General features: G+C 45.4%; 1 protein-coding gene across 1 annotated transcript; it reads right to left on the reverse strand.

Moving 5' to 3' along the window:
- Nucleotides 1–5,892: 5,892 nt before the first annotated feature.
- FAM73B (family with sequence similarity 73, member B) lies at nucleotides 5,893–18,457 on the reverse strand. The gene is made up of 15 exons (XM_009888014.1): nucleotides 18,362–18,457; nucleotides 17,493–17,703; nucleotides 16,525–16,637; nucleotides 14,020–14,137; nucleotides 13,393–13,532; nucleotides 11,742–11,859; nucleotides 11,456–11,556; nucleotides 10,857–10,972; nucleotides 10,349–10,421; nucleotides 9,610–9,696; nucleotides 8,839–8,937; nucleotides 8,466–8,600; nucleotides 7,681–7,734; nucleotides 6,609–6,725; nucleotides 5,893–6,093 (listed from the first exon to the last, which is right to left on the reverse strand). Exons 1-15 carry the CDS (start codon nucleotides 18,455–18,457, stop codon nucleotides 5,893–5,895), a joined length of 1,779 nt encoding a protein of 592 aa, XP_009886316.1.
- Nucleotides 18,458–19,700: the final 1,243 nt, after the last annotated feature.

Genomic DNA, 19,700 nt, shown 5'->3' on the forward strand with positions numbered 1-19,700 from the left:
TGGAGAGGGCAGCGTGGGGCTGGGGCGGCGAGGGGCTGCCTCTTCCTCTGGCCCCACTGACCAACCAGACCATCCTTCTGTCACGTCACCTTTTTCAAGGGTGAAGAGATGTGTTTTTTAAAAGGGAAGCTTTCATTTTATAAATGGTATTACTACAGATCAGGATTATTTCACTAGCCAGACACAATTACTTCCACATGGCCCTGCACAGAAGTGATTAACTGACAAGGGCTAAGCTCTGTTGAAAATACTTTTTTTTTTTTTTTTTTAAATAACATTAGGAAGAAGATGAATTTTTACAGCCACATCTCCTTTATAGCTCTGTAAAGGAACAGCAGCTCCTGTCTGAACATGCACACATGAAAATAAAGCACGAAATAAAGCCTTAAGGGAATCTTAAAAGAAATCAGGATGCTGATACTCTGCACATCCTTTAAAAGGTACCACAAAGTCAGGCACCACCCCGTCCAGGTAATACCTTTTTTTAGCTCCCCAAATACCTTCGACTACTGAAATCGCCCACTTTGAAGCCCAAACTGAAATGAATGTTCCCTTATGTGACCCCAGAGAATAATACTTACTGGGGAGCCTGAGGACACAAACAGTACAGCATTTCAAAAGTGAGATACACAAGGAGCACGGCCCAGAAAAGCGTGTGGAAGGCAAATACACCTTCAGACCAAACCACCAAAGTGAATTCAGTTTTTAAAAATAAAACTTACAGAAAAATAAATATGCAAGAGCAGCGCAAGAAATTATAAACATAGGCAAGGGGTTGCCTTTAATCTGTATATGTCAGGAAAACACACCAATTAGGATTTCTATCCCTTAACACATTCACCTTAAAGCAAGATTTCAGAGCAGCGAGAAAACTGCTTTTCCTGCAGTTGTAATATACCCGTTTTCAGATAGCAATTATGATTATGTCCCATTAATTTCAACGGGCTCTTCAAAGCTGACGTTCTTCCTGGCATTGCAAGAAGAAAAATAGCATTAAAGTCTCATTACTTGGAAAGAAAGAGCAAATATTTACTGCAGAAGTTCAGTTCATTGCAGAAGGCTGCTACAAGGTAGCATGAGTGATTTACTGCTTTCATTATTCAAGTTAAATAAATCTCCTCCTTTCCAAGCTATTGAATATAGAGTTATGCTGGCAGAGTGGATTACATTTGATCTATGTACCATGACAAGTACTGAAAATTGTGGGCTTCATTGCTATATTCACCCACTCCTTCCTGAACATAAGAAGAAAGTGTCAATACACAGAGCAGCCTTTGCTCTGTTCCTTCAGCATAAGAAAGCACAAAGCTGCTCTGGAGATGGAATGAGTATACAGTCTGACACCATGGAAACTAAGATAAACTCCTTTTAACTCTTTCAACTAGCCTTCAGGGTGTGACATGAGACAAAAATTTTCCTATTCATGAGCATTTTATTTGCATATATCATAGTTCGTGACAGGCTTGCATTAATCCTAACTGAGGCTTATTTTTTTTATTCTTAAGCGTATGGATGAAATCTTAATCACTGTGGAAGCAAACAGCCTATCTGATTCAATCTGGTTTCTGTATCATTTGAAAATGAAAGTATTTAAACATACTCTAATTGCTGCAGAAGAATAAGAAGATGAGTTTCCTGCATTGTGTAGCAGATGGGTATCTCTGATATCAACCCGCAGTCTTTACTCTGGGTCCCTTTCACATAGTTTGGGAGGCTGATAAGGACGCTACAAGAACTTGGACAATGTTTAAGAGATTCTACTCTTCACTGGGATTTCTGTTACCACTTTATCACAGTCTGCTGGCCTACCCACACCACACCCAAACACAATCAAACCACCACGGAAAAAGAAAAATCTGAAAAATGAAACCCTACAGTTTTCAACTTCAACAACTGCTCAAAGTACAATGAGTTGTCTTGTTAATTTTATAGCCTGCTTAATCTACGGACTTGTCTTCAGTAGAACCAGGAAGAGTCCCCATGCAAACAGAACCCTTAAGCTTACTTGCTGTAAGTTTAGCATTTTGACTCTAGGAAGAGCCAGCCTTGCTTTAGACCATCACTCTAGCACCAGAGGTGTCACCACAACTGCCACCTAAATCAGAAAGCAAGACTTGAGTTTCTAGCAAGTTTCACCAGGAAATTTACAAACAAAAACCACAATCATGAAGGAAAGTTTTATTTGACTTGTAATGCCCACGTCCTAAGATTAAAGGTATTAAAAAAAAATAGCTGCAAAGAAAAAGGAAGAAGCAAAACAAGAACAGATTTTTAACACCTTTAGGAAATCAAGGAAAAACAGGCACAAGTTTACATTCATTAGTTTCAGATACAGCAGAGGAATGTTCTACTGAAGAGGGGTAAGTAAAATCCTGCTTTCCTACCTCCTCGTAGGAGACAGCACAAATCACGCTCTTCAAAGCCACACTGATCTCGTAGATACAACAAGGCAGATTTTTCCTCATATTTTTTTTATTAATGTATTTGTGCTTTAAAGATCATAAAGACCATCCTAGAGCCATTTGGTGTAGTCTCTACATATATAATAAAGTACTGAGTACGTACTTTAACCACTGGTGAAGCTTGTTATAACCTCCACGTAAAAACTGAAAGTCATGCATATTTGAAATTCTGTTTAAGCATCAGAAACTACTGAAGGATTTTACTTCATAGCTGTTAAGCCACTTTAAATCCCCATCAGTGTTAAAATCTTGCAAGTGTCAGCCCAGAATGATTTAACCCCTTGAGAATAAGGGTTCATTATAAAAAAGGCAAATATCTTATCTCTAGAGATTCTACCCAAACACATATCTCAACTGCTAATACTGAAGAATTTCCTTTGCTAAACACAATATGCTGGGGAAAGAAGGATTTTCTAGTGATCTCTTATGAAGCCAGAGGGCAGGCAGTTGTTCCGTCATGACCTTTTACTCTACCCTGAAACACAGATGGGTATGAGGGGGTTGCCCTTTGGGCCAAGCCCTGCCCTGGATGGGATCAGTGGCAGCAGCCTGAGCCTCCGCTGAACGCAGCAGGGCACAGACCACCACCCCTCGGGTCAGGGAGAGCTTCTTCCACAGGAACAGCTCTTCTGAACCCATTGATCTGAGCGGTACCCTTCCAAGGCTGCAAACACCTTTCTTCTGCCTTTCCTCTCAAGCTACACTGGGACTGGGGAGGGAGGAAGAGCAGCAATGAAATAGCAGGGGGAAAGGGGTTGTAGAGACGTTTACCATCCTCTCCAGCAAAGAGAAAAAAATCAGTCTGTCTCAGCAGACAAACTTGGCTTGTGCAGGAGCAAGGTAGTGCTGGCGGGAGGAGGGGGGAACTCAACCTTCAAGAAGCTGCGGATGTTCTCGAGGAAGATCCTGCTTTACCTTCACTGGGAGGGCAGCATACCCTATTTGCAATAAGGGCTAAGGAAAAGCATACAGCTGTAGTAAAACTGTCTTCCTTCCATTTGATTGATTAGGCATTTACAATTTCTTTGCTTAAAAAGCCACAGTGCAAGTTAGTGTTTGCTTCATGGGGACCCTGTTTCAGTATCCTCTCCCTCCAGGATGCGAAAAGACCAAAGTCAGCAGCCACTGTTCCTGTCTGTACACAACGTAGGTAGGCTGCCCCAAGCACTGAGGCCAAAAGACACTCAAAGTAGTAAATAAATACGCATAAAACAACTCTAAAAATCTGAAATTAACAGCATTGATTGTTTTGAATTACAATCCGTCTTATTACATTAATCTTCACATTTTAGCATCTTTTTAACCACTATACAAAGCTGCTGAAGTTACTCTTTCTTCTAAACCAGCCATACAAGAGCACAAAGCACTATAAACATTTTTTTTGGCAAAGTAACTTGCTTTCAGAATATAACATACTTTTGAATCACATATAGCACTTTTGAATTACACATAGCAGGTGTGTCACGCTAATACAACATCCTCCATTTCGTCTCTCACTGCATGCTGCCAGGAGCAAGGCACCTCAGAGACCTTTCCTAGTTTCAACTGCTCTCTCTCAAATCCTTCTCATAAAGTATTTCATGCAGCCTCACTCGGGTCAGCTGCTCCTCACTTCTGCCTCAGCACTCTTGTTTATTGCATTAATCTGTTCTTCAGGATAAGCCACATCAGTCTGATATGCTTATAGAGCAACAGATGTTGCGTGCTCTACACTTACCCTCTTGCAAGCATCTCAGGAGCATTTATCTACTCCTTTTACATCCTCTTGTTTACTTTTTCCCTGCTTGCTTCCTTCCTGCTTTTACCAGCAGAACTCACATTAGACATCTGAAGAGGAAGAAAGAAGACATTTGTATTCCCCAAACCCATGCACTGACTTTCCACCCCTATGGAAACTCCAGATTCTTACTTCTTCCCCCCCCCCCCGCCCCCGCAAAAATATGGCTAGATAAGTCTTATGCCTTTTACCTGAAACAGACACAAGGAATAACTAATCAGTCCGGAGAAAAAACAGTGAAGCCCATGTTTTTGTGAAAGTCCCCATTTTCTTCTCTGTGAAGACCTGCACATTCTGAAGCTGTGATTTGGAGCCACTTGTGGACTGAAACAGAAGAAAGCACAGGCTGGACGCTCAGCCTTCATCTGTGGCATTGCACTTACAGAGGACTCAGCAAATCACTGCAAACCTCACACAAAAGCCAGGACTGCCTCAAGTCCAGCACGCTCCACTGCCCTACACTAGTATCCAACTCGGCACGTGTCCCAAAGCAGCCAGATTTGAGGTGCTGGCTGTGCAGTCAGGATCACATCATTTGAGAAGAGCCCATCCCAGCACTACAGAGACATACATATACATGCACTTGATCTATACCCAAAACTACACTATGTTTCTTAGGATTGACAGACTATAAAGAGTCATTTCATCTCTAGCAGCTTGATCCCAGCTCTCCAGCTACCTGCACACATAACCCCTTTCGTACATCACATCCAACATCTACACCTCTTACTGCCTTATGCATAATAGGAATAGGCACCACGCTATACCGGTTCCCTCTGCCTGTGTACACCCCACACCTCCCACCCAGCAAAAACTGCTGCTGGCTCATTCTGAAATACAGCAAGGCACTTTGATGGATGTTAAAGACTTTGTGCATGCACAGGCAGGATGCAAATCCACCCCCTCCTCACACTAGCTTGCCTTAGGGGCAAACGTAGACTCAGCAATCTCCTAAGAGAGGATGACCACGGCACAGAGCCCGTCATCTGGCCTGCAAAGAGCAGCAACACAGAGGGAACAGACCGACTTCCTTAGAGCTTCAGACTGGTTACAAAAGTCTGCATTTTACTTCAGTGCTTTACAGAAGTATTTCTTCCTCCCTGGGAAAGAAATCTTTGCTAGTCACATTGCATGTGTTAAATCACATAAGGTAAAATCAGCAGTAATATCTGTAGAAACACAGCAGAGAAAGAACGATAATAAAAATCTCAAAGCAAACAAAGCCTCCTTGAGAAGCTATGGGACAAGTGGAGAATTTACCAATGATGTTCCCGCTCCCACACACAATCTTGCATGTCAGGGATCACCTCCCAGAAAACACACAGGTGAAACGGGTACATATGTTGCCCTGTTCAAGAGAATCGGGCAAAAATCTGGGCCCAGGCAGTTTGTGGTTTATATGACACATTAAAAAAAATAATAATAATAAAAAGAACGGGAAGGTGGAACAAAGAAGAAATTCAAACCATAAGCTGGCAAGTGGTCCTGGATCCATCCCAGCAAACACTACTGGCTACAAAAAGCAGAAGGTCCCACCATGTTGTTGTGTGTTGAACTAGTCTTGCTGCCACCACTGAGCATTGCAGGTAGTTTTGTCCATCTCTGGGAGGAAAAAGGTCCTTGTACAAAACTGTTTTCCTCCCCTGACTGACATCAGATGAGCTCCTTCAGTGGCTCATTTTCACCAGGAAGCGTGCCGTTCATCTCGGGGGAAGTCTCGGTGCCCAGATATCCCAAGAGGATCTCACTGCGCCGCCGCGACAGCTGCAAAATGTCTTCTGCCAGCGACTGCACTGTTGTGTATCTCACGTTGTCCAAATCAAACATGTCCTTCAGATACTGTAATATCTGGTGCTACAAAGACAAAAGGAAGGTTTACATTTAGGAGACTGGTGTATTACTTTTGTGGTTAAATTCCCTTGTGCCTCTGAAACAGGACAGCAGAGCTCCTAAAGTCAGAAAAGAAACACTGATGTCCATGGCAATATCCATGCAAACATACAATGAATGCAACAAAGCTTCTCATGATATTATCTACAAGAACAAGAGGATTTAGGCTTTTAACTTGTATGATCCCATGTACTCTTACACAGCATATGCTTTCAGCATATGCACCCATAATTTTTTTCCAATACTAATGGTATAAATTGATCTCATCACTCAATTTTGTTATCAGCTATGGTAAATTGTGCTGGGAATTCCTATCAATTTGAATTCAGCAATCTGCATCTCAAAAACCACTGATTTTTAGAAGGCTTTTGTATACAGCCAAGTTTTTAACGCCACATCAGTCATCAAAAGCACACATCTGCAGAAGCCAGAACACAGCAAGAGGCCCACACAGATCAGGTACAGAAAAGCCATCTTACCTTGAAGAAACTGCAGACTTCAGATAGCTGCTGCTTGGGCCCCAGAAAACCAAAGGCTAGAACAGGACTGACATGCTCCGATACGGAGTAGAAATGAGAGATAAAGCCATCTGGTACCTGCCACAAGGAAGGGAAGAATTGGTTGGTCTTAGTTCTCACACAGAATTATCAGCTTATTCCATATCAGCTACCAGAAAGCACTGTGCTTCAGTAACTGAAGTTAAGAGCTACTGAAGACCATCTCTTCCTGCAGAATTACATTTATCTTTCAGATCCCTTGAAGGATGACTAGAGCTTTCTATCTTTGTGTTTCTAAACTATTTCAGGAGGAAAATAAATAGAAGAAAATGGAAGGCAACCATCAGGCAGTCTTTATAGACTCTATATATAATCTCCGGATCAAGCCAGGAAAGGGCATGCAAATATCCAAGACAGACCTACTGCACGCCAACACCAATACAGCTTCCAACGCTCTCATTTCTCTTTGAACCATCTCATGAGGCAAACCCAGTCGTACCAGCTGGTTGTGGGATAGCAGCTGAAAACTTGCCAGATGCCACAGAGCCTGTGGCAGAACTGGGGTTGTGAAGTTGTGGCTTCCTGTTCCCCTGGTCCATGAACTGATCTGCCGTGATACTTTAGAAAGCCACAGATTTAAGGGAAACACATCAAGTAACAGCGAGTCAGCAGTCAGCTGGGAAGTAGAGAAGCGCACGAGCCATTCATTGCACTGCCGGCAGCGAAACTACAATTCAGGAGCAGTCCCTTATTGCTTGATGTCTGTGACCATTCCTATGGTATTGAGAGGGAGGAGAGGGAATACCAAACAGGCAACGTCATCTTTTGAATCCTCACATTAAGAAAAAGGGAGAATAAACTCAGGCTGATCCAGTAAAACACTGCCATGGCACTGGAGCACTGACGGCAGGACCCCAGTGCTCCAAAGCATCACAAAAAATGCTGTTCAGTTCAGTCTTATACCACTTAGATGTTGTATTTTGTCAAGATCTCAGTGTTATCTTTTCAGCTTCAAATACATTAGATTCTTTCCCTTTTAATTGACTTTGCTTACCATCAGAAGCCTCCTTTTTGCTTTCAGAACTGACCAGCAGGCAGTTGCTAGGGCCTATGATTAAGAGAGAGAGACCATCAGTTGCTGGGATTACTTTTCAGAAAAGAAGTTTACCAACATATTGCCATCAAAATATCAAAGCAGTGGCCCTTTTGTGCCAGCAACTCTAAAATTAGTGACAAAAATCGAAGTGAACTAGAAGCAGATTTGGCCGCTCCAGATCCATTCCAGAAAAGCCAAAGTGTTTTTGAGGATTGCTAATATGATCTGACATAGTTGCCAAACACCCTAGAATGCAGACTGTAAACAGACAGCTGTTCAAAGGTGCCTCCCAACCATCTTCTCAGTCTATGAAACTAATCAGTATTGAATATGCAGCCGAGGGCCAGGACTAGAGGAAAGTGCTGCTATTTGAGCATTAGTGTTTGCTGAGGTACCACCAGAATGAATAGCCAGGTGCAAAAAAAACATACATGTTTGTCCCTACATTTTGATCCTCATATTCTCAGTCATGAAAATTGTCATCTTTTAACATCTCCAATGGCATCACTGATAAAGGCCGCTAGAGAAATAAGTCTACTGGAGCCAACCAGATGCTTTCAAACTAAGGAAAGCTCTCCTGTAAACAATTTACATGTACCAGAAGACTGTTGTTTAGAACTTCAGGAAAGAATGGTATTTCTAAAGCGAAAATTCAGCTCAGCCAGGACAGACGAGGTTATACTCTTTCCTAGCCTTGGCACTGATATCTCATGCTCAGCACAAGGACTACCCACTTAACGCACCGTCTCCTTGAAGCTGTCGGAGAGCCATCGGTTGCGCAGCACAGCCAGCACAGAGGAGGGTGGGTTCTCCAGATCCTCAAAAGCATCCATGAGGATGAAGTCCAGCACGATATCAAAGAAACTCATGCACACCACCTGTCAAAGAACAGAACAGTCTGTATAGGAAACTGGTTTTGTTTTGTTTAAAAAAAAAAAAAAAGATGGACTTTACTCTTTTACTTTGAAGCAACAAAATGTAATGAGCTGAAGTACACAATGTACAATTGCAAAATAATCTTATTTCAGCAGCAGTTCTTTCAATCCTGGGCAGTTCCTACATATCCATTATCTTCCAACTACTCTGCAACTTTGTAGAGAGAATGTCTTTACCAACCCCTCTTCCCTCCAGCTCCTGCTGAGTGGTTGGCCAGGTCTCTTGCTTCAGTGCATAACGCAGCATCTCCTCATAGCTTTCCAGAAAAGCTTTGGGATTCTGGGAAAGCAGAGAAACAAAACACTTCAGAAGGTACAACAGCTGTGGGCACATTTCACCAGAGTTTTACTACTCTATTTTGAGCTAACATCAACATCAATGCATATGACTGGCTGAAGTTTTTAGCCAAAACATTCTTTGTGAAGAAAGAGAGAGTTTATTTCTAGGAGGCATGGATGGCCCTAGGCACAGCTGTGACTCAGAGCACCTACGTTGCTCCACTTTCTTCACGGAAGCAGCTAGAGACATCTGAATGCAAACTCAGCCATTAAAGGACTGATGTTGTGCAAGCAACAATTTCCCTGTTCAGGGGATGACCAGTGACTAAGCCAGGGATCTGAAGACTGGTACGTCACTGATGCAAAGGTTTGATTATGTTTTCCCTTTCCTATATTCCTTGAGACAATGCCATTGCTGATGTACAGTCTGTACCTTCTGTTTGCTCCGGTGAGGCACAGTATCAAACTGTGGACAGGAGATGCACAGAGAGGCTTTTTCAAGAGAATTTGGTTAAACAAGATTAAAAATGCCTGTGCTTTATTTCTCACAATAGTCACCAGCACACAGGTGAAGTTTGCTTCTTCCAACACACTGGACAAACTCTGGGTTGGGATGGAGGAACAAGTGACCCTGTGCTCAAGACATACCTTAGTTGTCATACAAACTTCCTACCTTTTCAGCTTTTGTCATCAGTCCTATCACCATTTGCTTCCCAACCTCCCCAAAAAACAGTTGATTGCTTTCATCCTCCAGCAGTTCCTGCAGAGGGAACACAAGAAGTCTCCTGTGAGCGCCTCCGCCCACACAAATTCTGAGTTGGGAGAAAAAAAGGACAGGATACAAAGGAGCGCAATGCTGCATACACCAGTATCATTAACCTTTAATAAGCTGGAGTCTAGAAAACTGCTCTCTCTGGGAAGCAAGTTTAAAATTAGGATGAATGACGGGAAGTGGCAAGAATGGAGGCACAGAAGCCAGAGGGTGGCAGTGGGGCCAGGGCACAAAACCTTATGTTCAGGTTGTAGATATACCTTGCCAGGAAGGTTGAGAAGGAAACCTTACTCCCCCACCTCAGAGGTTTGACTCCAGCCCAGTGAGAAGCTCTTAAGCAGGAGTACCAGCTTCTAGGCAGCTCTTAAATTCCCAAACTTTAATTTCCCAGAACTAAACCAGTGTCAGTGGCCATGTAACCACCACTCAAGTGGACACGGGGACCAGAGGATCCTCTCCCTCTCCAAATCAAATTGTTCAGGACGGGATTACAGAGTTAAGCAAGGGGAGCTTGGGCTGCTGCTGCTTGTGCTTTTACTTGGTCTAGAGGGGCAAAGACTTCACCACCGTGCAAGTAGAGGAGAACATGCTGCTGGCAGCAACACACCGCGGGAGCACAGGAGCCTCAAGCCATTCTCACCTGGAAGGCCTGCCTGATGCAATGCAGCTTTGCAAGGAAATCCTGGTCGCTGTAGCAGCCAAGGAGCTCTGTCCTAGAGGAAAAGGGAAAGGATTGCATAAATTTCAGCTCTCCTGATGTCTGTGTTCTTAACAACTATGTTCCCCTAAAAAAAAAAAAAAATTCCCAATCCATGTAGGAGAAAGTAACAACTGCATTCCCTTTGCACAGTTCCCGGGGGACCAGAGCACCTCTGCAAAGGCTGTTACAGCACAGGACTATGCCAGCCAGTCACACAGAACAGGCACATTTCTCATTACTGATTTCCTGGTACAATTAGCCTTTCTTAACTTGTGTCCTAAAATCTGGGGCTAGTTCCCTGGGAAGTCCAAACCAGAAGGAAGGATGCTGAGAATTTCGGACCCCAAAGGGTTATTCTGGTTACAGGGCTGCTCAAAGGCAAATAATGTGTTCACACTGCTCAAAGGAGCCTCAACACAAGGACCCACAACTCCAGCTGGCACTTCACCTCAGCGTCCGGCACGCAACTTTCCCTTCTTTCACTAACTGCAGAGCTTCTTCATATGCTGCTACTGGCTTAGAGAGGTGGAATGGTATTTCCTCAAAGTGGAGAGAGTCAAAGAGCTGTAGGGGTGGCAAGAAGCATGGGAAGAACAAAATGATCTCATTAAATATTTGCAAATACTCAGAGACTGCACACAAGCAAGATGTGCCTTCTTCAGCTGGCAAACTTCTATCAGTGCCAATTATTTCATGCAAAGACATTTCTTTTCCCACCAGTTTCAAAGCTGTCTCAGTTCTGACACAGCTCAATATCCCCTAAAATTTACACAACCAAATCACATTACTTTAGATTTACAGTACTTTCCTAGCTTTTATGGCATGTTTTCTACACTAAATAGGACAATGATACGGAAATGCTGGTTGGAAAGGGCTGCACCATGCCCCTAATGAAACAACTTTTCCTAACATCCACCATGAACCTCCCAGATTGGGGCTGTTGCTCCATGTTGCATCATCTTCCTCTACCAAGATGCATTTGGCTCCACTGCCTTTGTGGCTCCCCTCCAAGCTGCTGGACTGCTACCCACAGCTAAAACTTGTCACCTCTGCTGCAGAGAAGAAGGAATCCTCAGAAATGGAGCTGTCTTCATCATCTGTCCGAAGCCGCAATGACCCATCCGCCAATGGAAGCATTAAAGTCTTCTCTGGAGGAGAGGAAGAAGCTGCATGTGTTGGAGTTTATGGACTACCACTCCTCTTAGCCACTGTGCCCTCCCTCCAACCCCCATAAACAGCACTTCATCATCACTTCATTTTCTAGCTTACAGAAAAGACATAAAATCAGAAAAGAAACAGGTGTTCTAATGCATTTCTAAGCCAGGTCCCATACCCAGATCCAGCAGCATGCTGTCTGATGGAAGTGAAGACCCAAACTCTTCCTGGAGGTGGTAGGCTCGGTGCAAGAGGGCCTCCAGCTTCTCGGCAAACTCCCTTTTCTGGGACTCCTCCTTGAACATACATAAATGCCACCCTTAGTTAGCCAGATGGGCAGAGACAGATTGACAGCACAAATATGGAAGGAAATTTTCAGTAAAATGGGATTTACAGTTTGCAGATTAAATGATTTAAAAAAAAAAAAAAAAAAAAAAAAGAGAGAGGCCTCATTAATCCTACAATGCAGCTAATAACACAAGGGGAGGGAAGCTTCTACACAGCCTATTAAACCCTCTAGCTTTTTAGCTTCACAGTTTTGTTTTCCTATTAAAAAATTAATAAATAATTTAAGAACTTTAACCTGCCATCCAGAGAAACAGGTATTTTAATGAGTTACAGATCACTTAATTTTCCTGACTTGTGACTTTAGCCTAATTTCAAGAGGGAATCACATCAGAACACCTCTGTTGAATACAACTGAGTATCCAGAACTGGATAACAGAGTAAGAGTCCTTGCATTAAGGTGCTGGGCATAAGCAAAGTTTGCTGTAAGCAGCACAGGAGGATAGGGAAAAAAGAGGGGGGGAGATAAGACTTACACAGCATCTTGCCTTCGCACCCCTGTGTCTGCATGAGTATCTCACCCAGAAGACAGAAGCATTAACAAGAAGCACAAAATCTATTTTGATAATGAATCAACTTTTTAAAGTCAGTTTTAAAAGTACTATAGGACTCTTCAAGGAGAGACAACAGCAAGAAAATCCAGATTTGACTTGGATAAATATTATCCAGCACAAAAGACAAATATCCCACATACTTACTACAGCAGGCACTATTTACAAGAGTCTGGGAACACTTTTTGCCAGCAAGAACTCCTGGAGACTTGGGAGTTTAGCTCCTTTCAGTCCTGAGCTACAGCTGCTCTCTTTAGCTTTGTGATTGTCACAAAGCCTTTTTAGTTTGGATCTCCTCTTATCAGAGTTCTTCCCTGCATAGTCCTCGAGTCCAAGACAACAAGGCGCTATCCTAAAATACTTGTTTTTGTAGCTGTAGGCAGAAAAAGTTACACATCTCCCTGACCCACTTGCTCCACGAGCAGGGGTGCCCTTAGCTCCTACCAATTTACCACTTCAATTTACTCATTAATACATGTGTGCAGCTGGCCTCCGCTTCTCAACCCAGCTTCCTAGGAAGTGATAGTGACCATCAAGATCTCGCCTTTCAAACGCTTTGAAAAGTTACAGACACAACACTGCCAGGCAGAAAGCTATTTCTTTCTCTTCGGTGCTGTATTCGTTACAGCCTTTTCCTCCCGCAGCCTCTGCTGCTGGAGGACTTGCATGACAGTGACTGACATGATGCTGGAAGGTGGGTAGAAAAGCTGGGGAATGAGGGGGCGAGACTTATTAAAAAGAAAAATAAATTAAAAACGCCCACTCACATTGCATAAGGAAGCCGCAGATATAGACAGCTCTTAAACAGAGTCTGGCCCAACTCTGCCCTTAATTTGCTCTTCTTTTAACCTCCTAATTACTGCTTCCAGCACCCAGGCTGGTCTTTCAGCATGTTCCCCAGCTGACAAATGCAAGGGAAAAGTGGGGACCTACCTCTGGGATGGTCTCAGACATGCTCTCTTGCTGTTTCTTGCTGTCCCAGGGCACAGGGGTGCTGGTACTAGCACTGTCCCTCTGCCTGATGGTCAGTGCCTGCTCCCACTTCTGCAGGGCCTCCTCAAACAGCTCCATGCCTGGCAATGTAACCAAATACAAGCTGTGAGAGTCCCAGGCCACTCAGGAACAAAGCTATACAGCATGCGTCTTGGCTCACTCAGGCAATCCAGTGAAGAGGGAAGCCTCCCCCCAACTGAAAGAATAAATATATTCTATTTCTTTCCCTTTTAAATATGGTTTAATTTGGATTAGAAGTTAAGGAGAACAGCCCCAAACTGGTTAAAACATCAGCCATGTTACTTACAAAATACTGTTCTCTGCACAAGGTGAGCCTGTTGCTCAAAGAACAGTATTTTGGAAGTAAATTATTCACTGAGAAAACAGAGAAATCTTTCCTCAGAGAAGACAGGATTTTTATAACTAACAAGTGACTGAGTTTAAGCCAAGAATGCAAGAGAGCTTCCACATTAAGCTGCTAATGCTGCATGTCAATTTACACCCTCTTTTTGCTCTCACAGTGGTAAACAATTCCCCCAGAGCAGTATTACCATTGTGGTTATTTACCTTGAACATAGAGGCTCTCTGCACTGGAATCACCAATGGCTCCAGCATCACCTATTGCCTGGGCCTCCCACATCCCTGCTGATGCTGGTATTGGACTGGAAGAGTTGACTGCCACCATCTGTAGGGAAGCAGCAGAGAGCAACAAATGCTTTTTGAATTCTCTCCAAGCGTAGCAGCATTAAGACCACACAAACACCACCACCAGTTAAATCTGAATGATAAGCCATTTCCCTTCCCCATGTTTGCCCTTGTGCTCCCCCGTATCGGTACTCCCTTGCCTGGGAAGGGGAAGGTATCAAGGGTTACCAGCCCTCTCCCACTTGGCTTCACACTACGCTGTCAACTGTCAAGAGCAGCACAGCGCTGAGAGGGGAGGCAAGGTGAGAAGTCCTCCCCTTCTCCACCCAGCACCATAGCGGTGTCTTTGAAAGCATGCAAAGTTGTGTGGGAAATACCTTCCCAACCAATTTACACTGAAGCTTCATCAGGAAACAGCGAGCTGTACAACAGTGAGCACGAGCAGGAGAACACTGATGGAGGCGACAGCCCAAGAAAACTTCAAAACAATCACTACAAAGGCGCAATGATTTTGATTGAAAGTTCCTGTCAGCCCCAGCTGCCTGTGCAAAAAACACTGGAAATGGGGGGAAGCGACCACAGTCCAAACAAAGGAACAGCTTACCAGCAAAAATAGAGCTGAGGACTTCGGCCAGAGGGATTCCTGCTTTTCTGTTTGTAACTAAACCTTCTCCTGGGAGGGCTGAGCGCTAAGATCCACACGGCAAATTATCAGCTTTCTCCAATTTCACACTAGTGTATAAACATCTTTTAAAGTCTGACCCGATAAAGTGCTGAGTTCAAACGCTATCAATGACCAGTGTTTTCATGTGGCTTAGAGAAAGATGTCTAAATGTGATGCTAGGAAAAAAGCTACAATAATCATCTGACAGAGGAGTTCTCGCCCTGCCTCCATTGATTAATCTCGATGGACTGTCACTAAATCATCTTGAGATCCAGAACTGCAAATCATCAGTTCACTGCTGCTGACTTATTTACTAAATGCCAAAGAAGAGTCCCAGGAAGCAGACCAGAGAGCGGGCAGAAACTGCAGCTGTGCGACGGATGAGCTGTTCTCTCATAAAGTAACATGAAAGCAGTGAGTGCGCTGTCACAGGCGCTCAGCTCCCACACAGTGAAGGGGGTACGGGAACAGATCCCTCTCCGTGTGGATACCCCACCCATGCACCAGCAGTGGAAAAAGGAATTTAGATAGTTTTTTATCTAAAGAGAAAGACTTCAGCAATATAAAACACGGACAGCATCTGTGGGAAGGGAGAAGCCACAGGGGAATTAAATGGACGTGAGAGTCCCTGCACGGGGGGAGGATGACAGAGCTGGACACAGCTTGGTCCACACTGACTCGTCCTATCATATCCCAGTTACCCCAGGGGAATACTGGTGCAGGGCTGCCTGCTCAGCGCCGTGCCGGCACTGCCGCCTGCTGGAGACACACTTTGGCCAGCACAGATTTTTGGCAACTTTCTGGTGCTTTAACAGTACGGGACAAGCTAAAATAGAGCAATGCCTGCACATACTGTAGGGTGCTGCTGGCTGACAGCTCCCTTCAAAGGGGTGATTTTTCCCCCTTCCTGCTTCAGCGATACTAATCGGCCACCGAGGCCGGGTGCTCTGGCGGGTGATGCTGAGGGGGTGTTTCTCAGTAAGTCTCAGTGCATGAAGCTGCAGAGGTTCACTTGTGCCGCCCACTGCTCTAACAGCAGCATGCAAGGCTTTGAGCAATGGGGATGTAAAACAGGTCTTGAAGCCACAAACGCTCCCCAATCCTTCCACGTTTGTTCTGACAAGAGGTGGATATAAGCAGTGATGGCTTCTGCTGCCTGGTCAAGCCTGAATTACCTGTATTTATGGACTGCTTTTGGCTTTAGAGGAGGTACAACAACTAGGCAGTGTTCTCAACCTGCACTGTTTCCCAATCAGATTGATCTGATTTTGGTAGATTACTTGGTTTTAACAACCAAGTAACCTGTGAGCAGCCCCAGCACAGGAGGGCTGTGCTGGCACAGGGGCTGCTGGGCCACCCAAACTCCCGCCATGGAGAGAAGCAAACAGGCTCCCCATTGCTACTAGACCGAGCGACAAACCAGCCTCACTCCTTGATAGGGTCACGGAGAGCCCTGAAGAATCAGCCATGTCCCACGCACAAGACCCTCCTGCAGCCCCTTGTTGGCCAAAGAAGTGGGATGTACCTGGGGCTTTTGGCCAGAGGAAAATGGTGCTTTGATTTCATGCAGGCAACTCCAGACAGTCACTGCACAGTTAATATCAGAACCCACCCTCCAATTATGCCACAACCTGTTCTGCTCCAAAAGCTTTGGCATTATCCATCAGCCAGCGCAAGCCCAAGGACTTTGTGATCCTGTTACAGGTAAGTGCACTCGTATCTCCCAGCCCTGCTTCTCCCAGCCCAGTTGAGAAGGTCCTTACCGAGGCAAGACTGTGGGACGAACTGGAATGTTTGCTGGGCTCAATGGAGGAAATCCCGCTGAGCGTGTCATTGCTCTTGCTGCCAGGACTCTGGACTCTCTTGCTGGAGTATCCTGCAGTTGGGAAGGTCATATAAAAAGTAGGATTTTAGGCCCAATTCACTGCAGCTGTGAAGAGGGAGCAGAACATTGCCCTGCCAAGTGTGACTGCAGATGGACAAAGCAGCGTCCAATACCTAGAAACAAGTCACGGATCTCCTGTATGCTCTATTTCACTCTAAGAAAGCTGGTATCAGTGGTGATCTGAGGCTGAGGAATAAATATTTATTCACCACTTATGGATGGCAGACCAGGCAGAGCACTGACATCACTCCCTTTGTTATTATTAAAAACGCTTCAAGATTTCATATGTTTCACAAAACAAATGCCTAATCCCTAAAGCGCTATGCTGAGGGCCTGGGTCAGTCTTACCCCAAAAATCAATCCAAGCAGGTGAAGAAGCTGCCCAAGGTCCAGGAGCCACTACAGAGCTGGACAGACACTCCCAACTCCCCAGCGTGGCCCAGGCCACCCTCCCCTCTGCCACCCAACCTCGCCAACACAGCTGCATACGGGACCCCTGGGTCAGACATCATATTTTTATCACTGAGATCAGTACACAACCAGGTCACCATGTGCCCTGGGTCATTACTATCGGGGGAAGCGTGGCGTAATGGGTACTTGGTGAAAACCTCAGTATGACTTTTTTCTCGCAAGAGCTTTGAGCTCAGGATCTCTCCCTTTCCTCCTCTAACCCTGTGTTCATGGCACTGTGCTTCAGGCTTCTAATTTCATTCTGCATCAATGCACTACACAAACGGCTTTGCTTTCCTCCCCCCTAGCTGTCAGAAACTTCCCATTGCTCCCTGTACATCCTCTTTGCTCCCTCATAAACGGCTTTTGGGGATTTTCCCTTTTTGCAAGGCCAACCTTTCTTCACGGAGGAGACCCTTCTGGTTGGCAAGATGGGCACTGTGATCCCTCCAGGCTTAAAGCTGCACTTCTCTGGAGCAATCTGCTTCTTTCGACGACGACGACGCTTCAGCTGATGAGCTGCAAGAGCCAACGCAACTGTCCCGAGAGCTGTAGCAAACAGCACCTTACGCAGGCCTGGAGAGAGCCGCAGCTGAGAGAAGACAGACTTTAAACACAAAAGATATGAAAGAGCAACAATGAAAAACCAATTCCACCGCCCTTTCTTTTTTTTAAAGCAGTTTTAAACATAAGACACCTTGGCATTTCCCCTCCCACCCACAAAACACAGCTCCTGCTACACAACTAAGATTCAGCAGCAGAGAAACTGCAGAGCATCATTTTGACAGAACCCAGAGAACGTGGTCTCAGTCCTCATTTACCAAAACATACTGCAAAATTTGCATACGGCCTGTAACAGATACAATGTGAGTTACCCAAATTCAGCTTTGAAACCCTGGTATGTAGCTGAGCTTTATTGCCCCAAGTGTTGCAATACTACAACTGGAAAATATATTGATCATCTTTAAAACAGAAGACTTCTTTTAGTGCCTTTGAAGAAGAGAAAGGTTGAACCCAGGTGTTCTCCCAGGAATGGATGTGGAAAACCCTTCTCTCCCCCTCCAAGCCCACCCTGATCAGCTCTCTCCCACCGCCCCAAACTCTCCATGCAATCCTTACAAACCCTCAAACTGCCCAGGTACCCAAACATCACCCTGTTGTGCCTCTGTCCCTCACAACTAACACAGACTTGTCTCTCTCTACAGACGGCCCCCAAACATAAAACCCAAGGAACCCAGCGGAAAAGCCTTTCCTGCTTGTTGTACCTGCCCAAACGTCGTGTAAACAAACACAGGGATCTCTGCCACAGTCATTGCCAAGGCCTGGATGATGGACATTCCCTCTGTCCTTCTAAATGCCATGTCTGCACAAGGACCTCAGCACCTCCAGGAGCCACAAAGAGGAAGGGCACTTGCAGGTGCTGCGTGAGCTGCTCACACAGAAATCCAACTTTTCTTTGACATCTGGCTCAGAGTCCTGGGGTTGGCCTTCACCCAGCAATCCTCCTCCTGAAGGAAGAGGAGAAAAATCAGAGGAGTGAAAGTAACACACGACCTGCTCCTTCTTGTACTGCACTTCATAAACCACACACCAGGTCACTTGAAGCAGCAATGCCACTAGAGCCAACCAGGAGATCTAAAGCATCTTCTCACTAACAGCAGCATTTTTTTTGCTTGTCCTACCAACCACAGGGTCAGATTCCCAAACTGCTCTATAGCAGCAGCATCCTTGGGACTCAATAGCTGCAGGAGATTTCTGTGTACACCTGGATTGGCTGCATGTGGTCAGAGGGATTTTGTGTGCAGTCCCCATATAAAATAAAATTATTGCAAATAACTACACGTACACTTTCATCGGCAAAACTCCACTCTTGCTCAGTTTTCTGTGTATCAAAGACCTGCTCAGGAGCCACCAACCAAAGGGTGTTTGCCCAGCAGGTTTCAAAGCTGCCTGAATTTACGCAGAGCTTTGCTGGCCGTGCCGGGAGCTGGGGAGGAGGGATGCACTTCATGTCAAGGACAGAGCTACAGAAGAATGCATTGAAACCAGGGGGATCCTCCTTTAAACGCCACAAAGTTCTGAACCCTTTAGCCCTGCTCTTTGCCAGGCCAGCCTTTGTAGCGAGCTGCCCCTGCTGCAGTGAGGGGACGCTGCTCTTACCCCACGTGTGGCCATGTCAGGATCTGGTGTCTCCCCACACCAACAAGCTAAACCCACCCCGGGTGTTACAGCCTTGTGACGACCCCCCACTCCTGTCCGGCCCCACAGCTGACAGCAACCTCACACCCCACGGCCCGTGGGTTGGTGTCACCCCTTCTGGGAGCCACCTTTGGCAATGGTCTCAAGGCGATGGGAGCCCGCAGGGACCAGATACGGGTGACAGGTTCTCCCCACAAGGTTAAACACAACGTTTTGCCCAGAGCAGAGACGAGAAGAGCAAAGTGCAAGAAATTCTGGGCACAGAAAGCAGCCCTGGGGGGGTCACTACGCCCGGCTGAGGGGTACACGAAGCAAGGCAGCGGGGAAACCCCTCCGTCCGGGGCACCTCACCACAGCCCTGCCCGCCATGAGGCGCTGCGGGCACCCTCGGCCGCGGGGGGTTAA

The sequence above is a fragment of the Charadrius vociferus genome, unplaced genomic scaffold, assembly GCF_000708025.1.
Source record: "Charadrius vociferus isolate BGI_N301 unplaced genomic scaffold, ASM70802v2 scaffold56, whole genome shotgun sequence".
NCBI classification, from domain to species: domain Eukaryota; kingdom Metazoa; phylum Chordata; class Aves; order Charadriiformes; family Charadriidae; genus Charadrius; species Charadrius vociferus.